General features: G+C 32.5%; 2 protein-coding genes across 10 annotated transcripts in view; one reads left to right on the plus strand and one right to left on the minus strand.

Annotated features, from left to right (window-relative positions):
* The first annotated feature begins 33 nt into the window (after positions 1-33).
* LOC106078475 (radical S-adenosyl methionine domain-containing protein 1, mitochondrial-like) lies at positions 34-11,832 on the plus strand. Of its 7 annotated transcripts, none has more exons than XM_013239344.2 (15): positions 34-81; positions 1,886-1,985; positions 2,077-2,129; positions 2,790-2,896; positions 3,842-3,974; positions 4,765-4,872; positions 5,351-5,456; positions 5,946-6,038; positions 6,213-6,263; positions 7,267-7,320; positions 8,116-8,179; positions 8,579-8,720; positions 9,011-9,065; positions 9,464-9,567; positions 11,710-11,832. In XM_013239344.2, the coding sequence occupies exons 2-15, from the start codon at positions 1,887-1,889 to the stop codon at positions 11,816-11,818; spliced, it is 1,278 nt and encodes a 425-aa protein (XP_013094798.2). In that variant the 5' UTR covers positions 34-81; position 1,886; the 3' UTR covers positions 11,819-11,832. The 7 variants fall into 7 exon arrangements, with proteins under 7 accessions (XP_013094798.2, XP_013094797.2, XP_055877013.1 ...); XM_013239343.2 differs by lacking the exon at positions 34-81 and adding an exon at positions 100-169; XM_056021038.1 differs by lacking the exon at positions 34-81 and adding an exon at positions 140-159.
* Positions 11,833-13,315: 1,483 nt separating this feature from the next.
* Positions 13,316-17,799, minus strand: part of LOC106078478 (thioredoxin domain-containing protein 15-like) — a 33,087-nt gene continuing 28,603 nt past the window's right edge. For all 3 annotated transcript variants that reach the window (XM_056021040.1, XM_056021041.1, XM_013239356.2), the window contains exons 3-5: positions 16,570-16,766; positions 16,250-16,377; positions 13,316-15,697 (exon numbers count right to left, since the gene is read on the minus strand). In XM_056021040.1, coding sequence (XP_055877015.1) covers positions 15,486-15,697; positions 16,250-16,377; positions 16,570-16,766 — 537 coding nt within the window. In that variant the 3' untranslated portion in view covers positions 13,316-15,485. The remainder of the gene's footprint in view (positions 15,698-16,249; positions 16,378-16,569; positions 16,767-17,799) is intronic.

Here is a 17,799-nt window from a genome sequence, read left to right on the forward strand (position 1 = left end):
CGAGATTTCACCGATACTTCCGTAAAAAAAAAAAAAAAAGCGAAAGTGAAAGTAAAACCAAATAACTCTTAATGAATGAAGGTTACATTTAGTCTAGATCTATAATCCATAGGCATAGAATCTATAATGATAATCATTTACATCATAATCTAGATTATTGTAGATAAATGTACTTTATACATCAATACATGTCTACATATAATAGATGTAGTTTAGATCTAGTCTTCTAGAGTATAGTACTATAGATTAGATTATAGATCTCTAGATACTAGATCTAGATATCTAGATCCTTATTATAAGTTATAGATCCTAGGTCCTATCAGTATGAGTATCATCTACTATCTAGGCTTAATGTTAATCTAGGTCCTAAATAATAGAAAGGTGTAGATCTAGATTAATTTCAATAATCTAGTAAAATCTAGTTCTAGATTATCTTTATCTACTAGTATAGTATTAGTACTAGTAGTAGTACTAGACTTCAAATTTCAACTTCAAACTACCTATGGCTATGCCGTATGCCTATTTATAGTATATATTATTTAATGCATATGTGACTATGTCCTATATATAGCTATGGGGATGGCCACTGGCGGATCCAGGGTGGGGGGGCGGTCCAATTTATTTGTAGAAATCATATCTTGCAAACAGAATCAAATATCTATATGATTAAAACTTGTTAATATTGGTATTTTAACTGATCATTATATTATGCCGTTCCCCTGTTGGCCGATTGGGAGTGTGTGGGGGGGGGGTTGAGGAGGCGAATACCTCTAATGCCCTTCCCACCTAAACCCTTTGAGTGGGGGGGGGGGGGCGGTCCTACTTTTATGGAGAAATCATAGTTTATAAACAAAATTAGTTTAATTAATATATAAATTTTATATTATGTCGCTCCCCTTCTGATATTTTGGCCTATTCGGTGGAGTAAGGGGGGGGGGCGATTGCATGTACTGCCCTCCCCATTCTAGCCCTCTGAGTGGGGGGGGGGGGTAGGGCAGTCCTATTTTTATGGAGAAATCATAGTATGTGAACTAAATTAGTCGAATATCTATATAATATAAGCTACATATTGATATGTAAACCCATTGTATATTATATCGCACCACAATCTAATCTCAAATTTTATGATTAATAAAATATCAAATGAAAAAGGGTTGTACCAGGTGGGAGTGGCGATACATGCAATCACCATTCCCCCATCGGACAAACCAATACTTTTTCTTTTTGTATTATAGTTAAGAAATTACAAAATAAAAATAATCTGTCACTAATATATTATTTATATATATACTATAAATTAAATTCTTATATCAAGTTGCCCCACCCCTAGCCCTATTCTTTAATGCCAAATGCAATCATTAGCAGAAATTATAAAAATGAGCGAGGATTAATCATTTTCACTCTACCGCCCCTCCCCTTTCCAGACAGAGTTTAAGTAATTTCACATGAATTTATCATAATTATTTTAAGAAAGACTTTGCTTTGGAAAAGTTATAGTTCAAACGAAATTTTTCAGTATAAGAGTCAAGATTGAGATGAGTTCTAAACCAAAATAATTGTTTCCTAGTGGCCTTTTTCCATCCTTTACTCAATCTGATATTTTTCTTGTTAAATAAATTTGGGACTATAACTCACAATTTATGCTTGAATTTTATTACACACTAGTAGAAATAGTCTTACTAGATTTAGATCTGTAGGTATCAAATTGTATAACAATATGAACAATTAAAAAAAAAAGACTTTTAACTCTTTCTCTCCTAACTGACGATACCAGCGTTGATTCCACCAGAATGTGGTAAATAATTACGGAGAGAAAGAGTTAATAAGATGAGATAAGACAAAAGATTTTCTCAGAAAAAAAATTATATATGGACTTATATTTCAGAATGAATAAGACTTTGAGTTTGCTTATCAAGGCAATAGCCAGAGATGCTGCCATTTGTGGAAGCTACAAATCATATTCATCTGCAGCCCTCTATGTTCATGTAGGTATTGTTACTATGGCTTCCTAGGTTTTTGCATTTAATGAATTCCCCACCATGCTTTTAATTCTCAATTGATTTTATTATTTTACAGTGGCCCTACTGTAAAAGACGCTGCACATACTGCAACTTCAATAAGTATATCCAGTAAGTTTTATTTTTTTAAATCCAAATTTTAAACTCCTATTTTGTGTATAATTTTATGTTGTATATATATTTAGAATGAAAATTGTTGAGTTTGTGGAGTGACATCCTAAAATCCTTGACTTAATGCAAAATAAGTCAGCTTTGCTCTCATAGTCTTTTCTCGTGGATATTGTTATGAAGTGTGTTTGTGTGTTTCTATAGTGATGGTGATTAGCTATGCAGTGTAAATGGTACAAGACAAGCGACATTGTTGTCAGCAGTCTTAGGTAGGGCAGATGACTCCAGGTTACTAGATTTTAGTGAGTTAGATTTAGTTCAGAATACCATTTTATATTATTACTAAAATCTGCTAAATGTTTTTTATTTTTATCTCAAGTTGAATTTATCTATATTGTAATAAAAGTTCTATTTAGTTTTGTTCAGAGAGCAGTTATTCAAGTTATTTCAAGTTTTATAAGTTAAGATATAATACAGCTACAGCAGTTTAGTTGTCTACCAGCAGTTTGATGCTACAAGTCACAGTGATTAGCTAAAATCAGCCAGCATATGTTGGTACTATAATGCCTCACCATGTTTCAATATAGAAAAATTTGAAATCTGTGGTGTACCAACTCATATATATATATATATATATATATATATTTAATTTGTTGACTCTAGAAAATCAGTGAATCATGAGAGAATGAAACAGTGTCTTATCAAAGAAGCTCAAACTCTTCTCCAGTTATCTGGAGTTGAAAAGATTACATCAGTATTCTTTGGTGGAGGTAAGTCTCCTTTTGCTTTGATGTACCCTACTCCATTAAGTATTAAGCATGTAATCTCTTTTTCAAAAGTTTTTTTTTCTCCTTTTTTTAAATTCATGAATGTATTACTAGTTTGTTTTAATTGACTGAAAAGCACAAACACTAGAGATACTGGTACTACTGGTAATCCATAAATCATGTACAGTTTCTTTAGGCAGTTAAACATTGAAATAATGAATATTTAACTTAAGAAATTAAATAATTACAGGAGCCCCTTTTGTTCACTGTTCTCCTTTGATGTTTTATTTAGTACCCATCTATTCTGTTAATTGGAAATCACTAAATTGATACACTAATTAAGCTAGCGAAGAAGACTGGACTTCTAATTAACAAAAAGAAAACAGAAGTTATGAAGATCAATAACAGACAAGAGAACCCAATCATACTACAGAGAACATCCTCTATACGGACCACTTCACCTATTTGGGTAGTAGGGTTAGCTAAGATGATGGAACTAATGATGATATATGAAATCACATTAATACAGCTAGGTTTGCCTTAATGAGTTTTCAAATGATCTGGTCCTTCAAAGTACTGTCTTTACAAAACAAGATCTGAATCTTTAACGTTTGGTTCTGGAGAGTTATAAAAACATGGAAAACTCCAAACCTTCCCATACAGTTGCCTATGCCAGATATTGGGAATTAGGTATCCTGAAAAGATATTTAATGTCAACTTGAAAGAGGAAAGTGGGCAGACTCAAACAAACCTGGAAGAGGTAAGTCATTAGGGAAGCTGGGGATATTGGAATGACATGGGAAGAGATGAAGAAAGCTGCTGAGAGCTGAGTTCAATGGAGAGGTGTGATTGCAGCCTTAAGCTCCCCTAGGAGTCAATTAAGCCTGAACGAAGTTAATTTGTTTTCACTAAACTTGAACTGAACTTGTTTATGTTTCCATTGTTTAGGGACACCAAGCTTAGCTCAGCCTGAAACAATCAAAAGCTTTTTAGAATCAATCAGCAAACACATCAGTCCACATTCACAGACAGAAATTAGCATGGAAGTCAACCCCACTAGTATTGAAATGGACAGTTTAAGGTAAGAAAGGTGGAGGAGGAGGGGAGAAGAATTGATTGAGAGTACTTGCCATTTAGTTTTAGTACTTATGTCAACTGTTGGCTTCCTTTTATAATATGTTTATAACTAAATTATGTAATACATTTGCTGCAAACCTCGTTAACTCTTTCTCTCCTAACTGACGATACCGGCATTGATTCCACCAGAATGTGGAGAATAATTCCGGAGAGAAAGAGTTAAACTACTTTTCAACTGTCTTGTGTATTCATAGTTCAGAAAAAAAAAGATGCGCAATTTAATGCCATTTAATATAAACACTTAAAAAACATCTTGTTGAAATCTCCAAAATAAAGACAATAATGGGCATTAATTTTTTAGAAGTAGTAGGGCCTAATACATAAAACATGAAACCATATCTTACTTTATAAAATTATCTGAATAAAACATGATTTGTTCCATAGGCTAGGAAACACTTATAAAAGATTTCTTTCCAATAAGTGCATTCAATTCAAGAAAATCACTGGCTTATTAAAATTTAAATCTAAAAAATTAACACATAAATAGCTTGATTAACAAATGGGCATGTATAGATAGGTGAAAATAATTTTGAAGGAATGTCTATAATTTATAGGGTCTAATAAATCTAAATATTTGTTAGGTTTATTTTCAAATCACTCTATTTTTTCTAAAACTACAGATTCAATATTGTTGTTTGGCATATAAAACATCCAGCAGATAGTCTACCTAAAGAGCATACACTTACATTTCCTCATATATTGTCTCATTTAGGCTACTAATTTTTTTTTTACAGAGAGTTTAAAGCAGCTGGTGTCAACAGAGTTTCTATTGGTGTGCAGACATTAAACACAGAGGCTCTTCACATTCTTGGCAGAGACCACTCTGTACAAGAAAGCCTAAAGTAATGTACAAAATTACAATTATCACATAGCTAATTTAACAATTATTTTATAACTCATTTGTATCTCAAGATTTTCCTTCATAAGTCAAGATGATCACAGTTTCATTTTCTATGAGATCCAATTTTCACTTTTAAAAGTCTGTTAATCTATGTCCATGTCTAATTTGTAACTGCTTTGAGTATATTGGCCTCTCCATTTTCATTGTTATGTGCTACTCTCTTTGTTTAAAAGTTAGCTGATCTTTACATCTTCTGCCGTATCCACAAGATCTTAAAGGGATACTTTACTCTTATAGTGATAAAGATTTCAATGAATATTTTTAGTAATCATTGTCATAAAAATATAACATATTGTAATAAAATATGACTTGTAAAATCTAAATACACTGATAATTCTTTATCAGGATTTTTTTTCTGTATCTATTATTTAGCAATGAAATATATTCACATATTTTTAATATTTTTTTTTATGAAACAGATGCTTGGAAATGGCAAAGAGTTTATTTCCTAGTCACGTTTCATTAGATTTAATCTATGGCTGGCCAGGGCAATCTTTGGACATGTGGTTAGCAGAGCTGAAGGAAGTAAGTCTCAGGTTTGACTTACAGAGAATTTCATCCCTTGGTAAAAGTTTACCTCTGTTTATATTTCTTTTCCTTTGACCAAAATGTAAATCTAGTCTAGTGATAAAGTGATAGGTCTCAAGTTCAAGTCATGGTAAAGTCAAGGTTATAAATTTCTAGAATTTATAATGCCCTTTTGTCCACCCAACTTAAATGGGTACTTAACATTGTGTTTTTTTTGTTTTTCATTTTTCTGACATTTCTTCAGAAATGAAAATTATTACTGCATAGCTCAAACCTCCTGCAGGTCAGCAGGGGATGACCGCAGGCAGGGCTAAAATTTGGGACCATCTCAGACTTGTAAAAAGGTTGTCCAATACATAGCCTGTTTCCTCTCATGATAATTCATTATGTGTAGTGTATTTTAAAAAAATCTCCCCACTTAAGTTTATATTTGTTCTATACGAAACAAAAAAAAAACAACATATTTCTAACATATTTCTCCTTCAGATTCTCCAGATTTGTGACCATCATATTTCATTATACCAGTTAACAATTGAGAGAGGAACACAACTATTCAAATCTATTCAAGAGAACAAACTGGTGAATCGTTCTTTTTAAAAACATATCTATGTGTAGCCTTTATAGACTTGATTGCTATATTACTGCATATTATACCAAACATATATCTGTCTACCAAAGCTGTTAAAGTGTAGCATGCACTTAGGATGAAAAAAAAAAGTTTAACGTTATAGCTAGTCTGTTTTTTTACAACAGAAATTACCAGACTCTGATGTGACAGAAGATATGTATTTGCAAGCTGTAGAAGTAAGTTGATCTAACATGCATTTATTATATATATACACCTATCAAATAGCTAGTCCATACAAAGGTTGTAATTTTATTTAGGTCCACACAGTCACTCAGCTCTTTTGAGTAATTCTAATCAGTCAGGTCTAAATACTGACAGCGGATTGTTGTGCTTGCACATAACACATGATGGGATTATTGGTCAGAGATGAACATTCTGTCAACATAACACATGATGGGATTATTGGTCAGAGATGAACATTCTGTCAACATAACACATGATGGGATTATTGGTCAGAGATGAACATTCTGTCAATTGTGCCATGGATCATAAAGGGACATACACATTAGAGAGCTCTTTGAGGTTTATAATCTACTTTGACCTAGATTCTCTACAATGTTTGGCAAATTGGGCAGCAAACTGTCTCCATAGAAATTGGTCTCTACCAATGTCTATAGCTCTTTCCAGCTTGTGTCCATTGCTCTCATATCCTCCATGAAAGACAAGTTATATGAGGACGTTCCTGTTTGCATTTTCTTCTCGTATGTCTTTATGTTATTGCTACCACTGGGACACAGGATTTATAAATATGTATAAAAGTTGTAATTATTTTTATTGTTAAAATGTGTTTACAGAAAATCAATTTTTAATTGTGTTTTATTTTACAATATAAGTTTTCTTAATACTTTTTTTTTTAGTTAGATTTATTTGCATACAGCAATATTAAAACTTTTCTCACAAGCATAGGCCTACAACATCTAAAAGCCTTGATTAGTTGGATTATAAAAACATCTTCACCACATAAAAAAAAAAGAATATTTTGTTGATTTTCCTTTTCTCCTTTCAAACATAAATTGTGTTGCCACCAAGTCAATCATAAAATGTGTTGCAACTTTGCAACCAACTCATGACACATTCCTACTATGATAATTGTACCCATTTTATTAAAACAATTAAGCTTTATATTATAAATGTATTGATGATTTTTATGTGCACAATATCTTTTTTTGTTCCAAACAGTTATTAGATCAAAATGGATTTGAACGTTATGAAGTTTCCAACTTTGCAAAAGAGGTTTGTACAGACCTAAACATTTTTCTTGTTATTGTAATCAAGCATTTCAATTTGAGAAGAAACATTTCATTCAGATTCAGTCAATTAGAGAAGAAAAATTTCATTCAGATTCACTCAATTAGTGAAGAAACATTTCATTCAGATTCAGTCAATTAGAAAAGAAACATTTCATTCAAATTCAGTTATTTACTGTCTAAATAGAAACTGTGATAGCTCTTTCTTCATACCAAATGGACATTAGCATGGTAGATAAAAACAAGATTTGAGATGGGAGATCATATGGTAACTTGATTGGCAAAGAGTGGTTATGCATATTCAGAAAGTAGCCATTAGGTTTCCAAGAATATTTTTTATATAAGCTAATTGTATGTCTGATTGTGTGCTATTTTCTTCCAAAACACTTTCAAATTCTCCATCATGCACAAGTGGAGATTAAAGTGATGGAATGTCTTTAACTTATAACAATTTCAGTTGTTTTGCGTGGTGGCTGATTGGTAAAGCCCTTGTCTTCCAAACTGAAGTCCCAGATCTTGGTAAAGATTTGGATTTTTAATTCCGGGATTTTTAGGACACACAGAGTCCACCCAGCTCTAATGGGTACTTGACTTTAGTTAGGGAAAGTAAAGGCGGTTGGTTGTTCTGCTGGCCACGTGACACCCTCAACAACAGATGAGGGCCCTACATATCACAAGATCTGAAAAGGTTACTTTACTACTTTTGACCTTTTAAAATGTATTGTTATTTTGTTAAAATGCTTCATACTATTGTTAAGTAATTTTTTTCTCTCTACTATAGCACTGTTACAGCTATCACAACTTAGCATACTGGACAGGTGTGGATTACATAGGAGTTGGACCAGGTAGATAAGTATTGATCAATTGGGTTATACAGGGGAGTCACGAAAATTCAAACTTAGGTAATCTGAAAGTCTGCTTAATTCAAAACTGGAATGAGGATATTTTTAGGGGAAAAAAAATAAGCAAAAGCAGTGAAGTTGTGTATCATGTGCTAAAAATTACAGTATGTTTCAAAGATAGACACAGTTTAATGAACAAAACAGAACAATGTTATATGTAGTTCTAAAGTAAGTATATTGGCTTTAAAAAGTCTATTACATATTTTTGTCAAAGAGAAGACCTCTCTTTTTATGCTAAATTACACCAATGTATCAGAAACAACTCTACTGTAACATTATTTTTACTAAAGAATAAACCTTTTCATTTTTTACCATGAAACCTGTTTACTTCAATTGATCCAGGTGCACATGGTCGATTCATCCCACGAGATAAAGGTCAGCGAGAAGCCAGAATACAGACACTAGAGCCAGATAACTGGATGTGGGAAGTAGAAAATTATAGTCATGCCACCAGGAAATGTATTCCATTAACTATGCAAGACCAGTAAGAATTAGAATCAAGTCTATGTGATTGCCAGAACTGTTTGTTAACTGTTTTATTTTAGAAATAAATTTTTCATGTCTCCATAGCTTGGAGCTATATAACTGGGTGGGCTCGATCATCATAAATGAAAATGTCAATTAATCCATCTTAGGATCTTAACTGATCACTCTCCCCCCCCTCCCCAATCTTCTTGTATGTCTCCATTTCACATTGCCTTACGATTTTAAACAATCATCACATTTATTAATTATTTTCCTTTTTTATTACTTAATTATTATATTTTTTTTAAGACTAGAAGAGCTTTTATCTGTGGGCCTTAGAACTAAATCTGGAGTTACTCATTTTGTAAGTTTTTACCTAATATATGTGACTTACTATTAAATAAATAAATATGTTTACATCATACTTTATTTTAGCAGCATTATGATTTTTGTTACTGAATATATATGAATATTAACAATCTAATAATAATGACATTAATAAATCTCCTTAACCTGTGATATCATGTTGTCAGTCAGCCTACTAATTCAATCATATCAGTAACACTTTGGACATGCACACATCTCTTTTTTTTTTTGTATAGACAGAGGTAGGATTGTGGCTGTTGATAGTTTGTAGTTTTATTCTGATATTCATGCTGAAAATATTGAAACCTGCCTGAGTGAACTACTTCTGGAACAAAATCTTAGGGGTTTTTTTACCACACAAAATATCTTGTAACCTTGTTTAATTATGTTTTGCAGGCATGGTCCAAAATTTGTCCTAAAAGAAGTATTAAAGACTTGCTATTACACAATCAAAAAGTTCAGTTTTACATTCATAAAGGATTGCTTGTACTTGACAATAGGTAAGTCTTTGACAGCTAGACACTGTTGTGTTAGGGCAAATAATAGATAGAAGCAAAGGTTCTAATGCAATTTGCCCTGCAATCTGATATGATTGTGTCACGTTTCAATAGTTAACTATTAGTCTATATAAATATGTGATTAGATTCAGCTTTTTAAAAATTAATTTATTAAATAGAAGTGTGAGTGTAATGTGTGTGTTAGTCACTAAATACAAATTATTCAATTTTTTTTTATTAGCTGAAAATAATACCAGTATCTTTTAAAGGGAGATCTTGTGCTGACCAAATAGCTACACTCAGATCAGAATAATTGTAGAACATTGTGTCGAATGGCAATCTCCTCTCTATGCAACTTTTGTCGACTTTGAAAAAGCTTTTGATAGTGTCGACAGAGAATATCTGGACTGTAATGAGACATTATGGGATCCCAATAAAATAATAACCATAATCAAGAACCTTTATGATGGTTTCACATGCCAAGTAACCCACTGTGGCAAGCTGTCAGAGGAATTTCCAGTCACAACAGGAGTCAAACAGGGATGTCTTCTTTCACCACTCCTGTTCCTTCTAGTATTCGATTGGCTCACAAAAGAAGCCTACTCTAACTCAGGGAAAGGAATCCAATGGACTCTCACACAAAAGCTGGAAGATCTGGAATTCGCTGATGACATAGCCCTATTATCACACAGACTACAGGATATACAAGAAAAGGTCACAGCTTTAAGCGAAGTAGGAAAAAGAGTAGGCCTCAAAATAAACCACCAAAAAACTAAAGTACTTAAAGTAAACAATAAACAAATTGGTGACATAGTACTGGATTCTCAGACAATAGACCAAGTAGAAAAATTTATATACCTTGGGAGTGTAGTCAGTATATCAGGTGGAACAGATGAAGACGTTAAACGCCGTATAAATCTAGCGCGTCAGACATTTACACAGCTAAAACCAACCTGGAAATCTCCTCACATCTCAAACAAGACTAAACTAAGAATCTTTAACTCTAATGTCAAGGCTGTCCTACTGTATGGTTCTGAAACATGGCGAACAACTGAAGCCACAACAAAAAAAAATACAGACCTTCATCAACAGATGCCTGAGAAATATCCTAAAAATACACTGGTATGACAAAGTAGAAAACACCAAACTGTGGGAGATGAGTGGACAGGAAAATATAGAGGTGCAGATCTTAGAGAGGAAGTGGAGATGGATTGGTCACAACCTTAGAAAAGATACCAGCCACAGAGTTAGGCAGGCCTTAGAGTGGAACCCCCAGGGAACAAGACGCAGAGGAAGACCAAAAAGAACATGGCGATGCAGTGTACTTGAAGAAGCAGAGAAGACCGGTAAGAGCTGGGAAACCATAAAAAAAACTAGCAAGAGACCGTGGAGAGTGGTGTGTTTTTGTCGAAGCCCTATGTTCCATGAGGAACTCAAAGGAGTGATGATGATGATGATGATGATCTTTTAAAGTAACTGTCACACACATATACCAATACTGTTTACATGTGAATTAAAGCTGTCCCTTTGGACAAATTGGCTGTATGGAGAGGGGAGAAATGCTATATTGACAAAATTGTTCTCATCATGAGGCTTTCATCATCAAAGCCCCAAACTTAAAAACTGGAAAGGACACTCCAACTTTGCCTTTGGTGTCAACACAGAAAGTGGCAGTTACTGGTTGTAAACTATAACAACAGAGCTGTATTCTGTCAGATACTAGAATCTATATATCAGTGAAGGAAAGAGAGCAGCTGACACTGAGGCATAGTGTTAATACAAAATAACTAGAATCAGGCCCTTAATTTTTATGTATATTATAAATGAGATTTTGATCACAAATTGTTAATAAACTCTTAAATAGGAATAGAAATAGACAGACTCAATGGCGATTTACAAACACACAAAGGCTTTATTAAACCATATTAGACAATGAACAGCAACACATATTTACTTATCCGCTAAGGAATGTAACTCTTATACATTACATATCAACTTAAAGAAGGTTTAAATAGCATTGAACATAGCCTGCCAGATACCTCTCCTAAGTATTATCATTGATCATAGCCTGTCAGATACACTATTGTATTATCTGTGAATTAAAACAAATATGACATTTATTTTTTTTTTTCTAATTATTTTCAGAGGTCTGAAACCTAGCTCAGAAGGAATGAATATTATTGACAGTATATTGCCAGATCTCCTCATTGCTTTTCAAGATGCAAATAACACAGTCATATATAATGAAAAATAAATGATTTCCTCATCCATATTGTCTTTTCCATTATTTAATGCACTTTATTGAAATGAGGGTTACACGTTCTTATTGCTTCTGTGCCTTAAACTGTCTTGGGATTTGATAAACTTGTACTGTATAAAAAAAATGTCTGCTCAAAGGGACATTTAGTGTTCCTAAGGGTGTCTTAAAGAGCAGCTCAAATGTTTTCTGCTGGCATGGTGTAAAGAAAGTTTGACTGAAAACTAGATGTAACATCTTCCAGTAAATAAATATATCCTAGATTTTCAAACTCATGTTAAAGCATTACAATGTCCATTTTCTTGATATTCTAAGACATTATTAGTTACAAATCTAACATTTGATTCTTCTGTCATAAAGTATTATGGTTACTACTTAGATCCTCTGGCCCTATTTGTCCACTGAGCTGCAAGTTGTCTCCATAGAAATCAATCTCCAGCAATATTTGCAGCCTTTTCCTTAACTTGTGCTTACTGATTTGAGATCTTCCATGAAGGTTCCTGTCTGCTTTTTCTTTGTTTCAGCCTCTATGCTATTGCTATTATTGGGATGTGTGATTCATTCTGTAGGAGAACATGTTCTGCATACCCCATGCAATAAGCAATGCTTCTCATAACCTCGCTTAATTAGAATTAGATGAATTACAGTTGGAGCATGTCTTTCCACTCAGAAAAATGTCAGTTATAAAGAGTAACAAAAAAAAGTAAAACAAATTAATTCCACTTATCTTATTCATGGTAAACCAGTAACACAGACTAAAAACGCAAAATATCTAGGTGTTATAATAAATGAAAAACTGTCATGGAATTCCCATATTGATGAAACTACAAAAAAATCAAACAAAGCATTAGGATTTATTAAAAGAAATTTCTAAAATCAAATAAGAACATAAAACTAAAATCTTATTTAACCTTGGTTAGGCCAATAATAGAATATGCATCCTCTGTTTGGGACCCCTCAACTCAAGAAAACATTAAGAAACTAGAACAGACACAAAATAGAACAATGAGATTCATAACAGATGAATATTCACATTTGACTAGAGTAACACCTTTAGTAAAATCACTACATTTAGAAAGCCTTCAGGATAGAAGACTCAAATGTAAAGATGCAATTATACATAAAACACTGAACCATAATCTTCAAATACAAAATCTAATAAAATACTCAGAATGACACAAGGATAAAGGCGCATTCCTCGCTCCATATACTAGGACAAGTTTGTACAAATGCTCCTTCTTCCCTAGTGCTATTAGAGCATGGAATGGGTTGCCTGAGCTAGCCAGGAAAACCAGTGACTTAGCAGAATTTAGGTCATTGGTTAATATGCATTATTAAATGCATGAAGCTTAGGACGTAATCATCTTCTTCTTTGAAATAACATCTGTATTATATAAGATTAGATAAATAGTCAAGTGCCAGTTTGGCATAGAATTTCTCTGTTATAAAAATAAATTCTGAACAACACAAAAATGTAGTTGACAATTCAACATAAACTTTTGTATTCTCTTTATTTTTCTCCAGAATATTAAAAATAAACAAATTCATTAGATCAAATGACAGTCAACTTAATAACACTACATGGATTATTTGATGTGTAGACATGTATAAATGAAGTCTCTAATCAAAACATTTGCTTCAAACTTTTAATTACAAATTTACATTCGCTAAAATGAAGAGCAAACATAAAGGAAGGCATCCTGGATAGTGGCGTACACACCAAAAAGGCTGACAACGCTGAAGTGACTGGTGATCACAAATACCTGACCTAGAACTCAGATATCAAGGATCGTCCTCTTTAGTCACACAAGAAGTTGCAAAAGGAAAAGATAATCAACTAAAACATAAAATGCCAGATAGAAAATACATATGTACTCGACTTCAATTTATACCATCTATTTAGTAATTAAAATCTAAAAAAAAATCTAGCCTTAGCTTAAATAATTCTATCATCTGAACCAAACAAAATTTGAAAATCTGAATCCACAAGGGAATGTTCAACAGACAAAATAAGCATTAAAAAAAAAAAATAAAACACCAGGTGTGTAAAACCAAGATAAAAATGAAACATGGGCCAGGTGATCAAATAGTTTGAAGCTGAGGATTTTTAAATCAATTTTACATCCAAATATCAATGAAAAACCGCTACACACAGATACAAGTCAACAAACATTCGAATCTTATTCATACACTTTTAAAGGGAAAAAAGAAATTAAAATTAAATTATAAATAAATATTCATATGACAATTTGGGTCAAAACCATAGTGTATCTTATTTAGTTCTCACTAAAAAAAAGACAATGAACAGTTAAATATGCATATATTACATATATATAATGTGGCCTGCACAGACATCATTGTGCTTCCTCAGATCATTCAGAGTGTTCACTAAGAGCTTTGCTAATCTTCAGTCAACAAATACTTAGTGTACATTTATTGCTAGGACATTGGAAACAAAAATTCACACAATTAAACTTAGCAAGCCTTTAAAGCCATATATGAAGTATTAATTGGCAAGGCTAGTGTCAAGCCTATATAATAATAAGAGAGTAGTTCTGAACCTTAGTTACACATCCCTTTAGAAATCCTATTTGGTGGACAGATGAATAACTTTTTAAGTTGGGAAAAAAAAAAGGGGGTTGGAGAGTATTTGTTGACTCTATTTTAATGTGCAAAACAGTGCCTAAATTAGCCAATGATTTCTGCAATTTATCTCTACCTAAAAAATTATTTTCATGTCTAAGCATGGGTCATAATTTTTTTTTAAGGAATATAAGCAAATATTGGGGAAAACTACAAAACATTTACTTGAGCAGTTGATCACCAAAAACACTCATCCTGTAAAAAAAATCCTACTACTGTCCAAATATTTTACCCTTAATCTCTAAGAGGCAGTTTTACATCTCATGAAATGCATTATTGTAAGAAATAACAATTAAAAGACTAGGCTGAAAAATGAAATGAATTAACCAAATTTTAATGATTTTCAATTAATGATGCAATGATTTTTCAAACACTTAGCACACTAAACTAAACTAGAGTGGCAAATGCACTGAAAATAAATGCTATGAACACAAATCATAAGTCTCAAAGTAAAAAATAACAACTCTGTTCCATGGAAATGTGTGTAGCCTAAGTGGTTCAACCAGTTGCATTCAATGCTTACATCTCTCAAACTGTCCTAGTATTTTATATTTTTACCAACATTCACAGGGGAGAAAAAAAGCCCAACTAGCCAAAGGTTCTTGCTAGCAGGATGGATGGACTAATTCAGTCTCATGAGAGTTTCAATTGTTTAGAACAATAGTGATAGGATCAAAACACTTGACGTGGCTAGTAGAATGAACATACAATTGTAACTTGTCATACTAATTACTAAGGAGGAAATGAAACAATCATTGCTTCAAATCTACATACCTGGTTTTGTAACTAGGCATAAAGTAGTACCCTAATCTGAAAATAAATCTCAGACCCAGGGTCAGCTCAACATCTTAATTCCAAATCTTTTGACTTTACTTAGATATTTTAACCTATATGCAAAGGTTACTTTCATTTGTATACATGTTTCTTTGCCTCCCGGATTTTATTCACATTTAAGTAAAAGTCCTTAGTTCATTCACATTACTTTAAAACTATCACATGTTGGTCATTCTTGATATTGTCCTTATTCAATGTGCTGATGCTCCTGCCATAAAATTCTGAGCCGCGTAATACAGTTCTGTCCATAATGACTCCTGACAAAGCTGTAGGTAGAGCACATAATGACAAATGTCCAGGACAGCCACAAGAGCCAGTCTCTACCACGGACAACTACACTTGGCAATGGACCAACAAAGTCTGTAGGCTCCAGCTTGACATGCTTATCAGGGAGCAGACCTAAGAGTAAGAACATGGAAAGTATTAGACAGAAACATAAATATTTTACACTCAATGTATATGTTTTATTGAAGAACAAATACATTAAAAAAGCATTAAACTATATGTATGCATAAATATTGTTTTCTCTCTTACTGCTCCGATAAAATTTTGAAAATTTAGTGACATTTGCAAAACTAGCAACACAAAATATTACTGAAAAAAAAAATACAAGTCTAAAAATAAGAAAATTACAATCACTTCTATTAATTCCTATTAACATTATTCCTAGATAACTGAAATAATATAAAGACAATGGGTATAAAATAACATTTATAAATATGCAGGCTAATTGAATCTCCTGATGTTCTACATGACAGTTATTCCTTGAATAAACATGTTTTTAGGCCAGCACAAGATATGTAGATGTTTTTATTTAATATACAGGTTCTGGTTTGGTCTAATTTTACATTATTTTGATATATTTGGTTACAAATATTTAAATCCAATCAACACATCAAACTAAAGTTTGAGCTCAGTAATAAAACTGAGTTTCTAAATTATCCATCTTACCAGTATTGTTTGTGACAAACTGACTGAAGTTCTCAAGAACTCGAATAGTATGATTAAACCTCACCGCTGATCTTAGGTGGAACAGCATCACATTGGGTACAGCAACAGTTCCAAATCTTGCATTTAAACTGAAAGAGGTTAGCAAATAAACAATGGGTAAACTTTAAAACATTATACACTTGACTTGAAGACAAACCTTATATTTATATTTATGTGCAAAGGACAAATTATTTCGAGACAACATTAGACTTACATACAAAGAACAAATTATTTTGAGATTACAGTAGACTTACATGCGACTAAGTGTGAAATGTACTTACTAACTAAAATGAGATGTATCCACTGCCAAGACATCTAGCTGTGGAAAGGCTCTGGCTAAAGCATTATAATGAGGAGCAGTACGAGCACAGAAATGACACCATGGTGCATAGAACATAACGAGTACACAGGTAGACACCTTCTGGTTCTTGCTGAAGTTCAGTATCTCTAGCAGTTCTGTACTGTTTACAATTTTAACCTGCAGTCAAAATAATTGATTCAAGATTTTAAATATTTTATGCTAATTAATGAATGCTTTTATAAAACATGTACTTTGTAAAAGAAATGCATCTGGTATTGGTAATGGCTCAAGGCTTTTAAATGATATCTAATGGTTCACTCAGTTAGTTCTTATTGAGTTCTATTAGCTTTTTAAAAAAAAAAAAAAAACACCTTTTCTGGTTCTGGCTAATAACAGAAGAAATTACTCTGAAATAACTAATACAACCACAACATCCCTCATAATAATAGATTAATTAATGTGATGGCCTACTAGTTAATTATTCCAGTAATTTGTGAAACACCTTTTCGGGCCTCAAGGAACACTAGGGTTCTGCAGAATACAGATTGGGAAATACTGAGCTAATAGATGACATTGCAACTACTGGGGTATTTAAAGAAATTTGACAAAGTTCACCACCTTGGCCTACTTAAGCAGATAAAATACTTAAGAAATTTGTCAGCAACACAAATGTATCCAGAAATCTCTAACAAGTTGTGTAAATTAATCATAAAAGGCTATTAACATCAATAACTGTAAACTCTGGTGTCCTCCAAACAACAGTTTTAGATCCATTATTTCTCTACTAATTTACCAAAATGACCTACTAGACCTAACTGCATTAATCCCAAAACAAACAAAAGTTTAGCTATTTTCAGATGACAGCATATTATACAGAACAATTTAAACAACACAAGAAATAGAAATCTTTATTAGGAATAACTTATGAAATCTTATTCATAAAAAAATTGTCATGTTTCTAATATCAACATATACTACTAGATAATAACCTTAGACCAGTATTTGAATATGCATTATCTGTTTGGAGGCCATAAAAAATAAATGGCTTAGAAACTCATTGTAACACTGAACAAGAGTAGAACACTTAAAATACAAAAACATGATAATATATAAAAATAAAATAAAAGCATGTTGTTCAATAGAAGTGAGGCAGGCTCATATCCCTTTCATCTCTATCTTATTTTATTAATTACAGACAATCCTTAGTAGA

This window comes from Biomphalaria glabrata, chromosome 2 (assembly GCF_947242115.1).
Source record: "Biomphalaria glabrata chromosome 2, xgBioGlab47.1, whole genome shotgun sequence".
Classification (NCBI taxonomy): domain Eukaryota; kingdom Metazoa; phylum Mollusca; class Gastropoda; family Planorbidae; genus Biomphalaria; species Biomphalaria glabrata.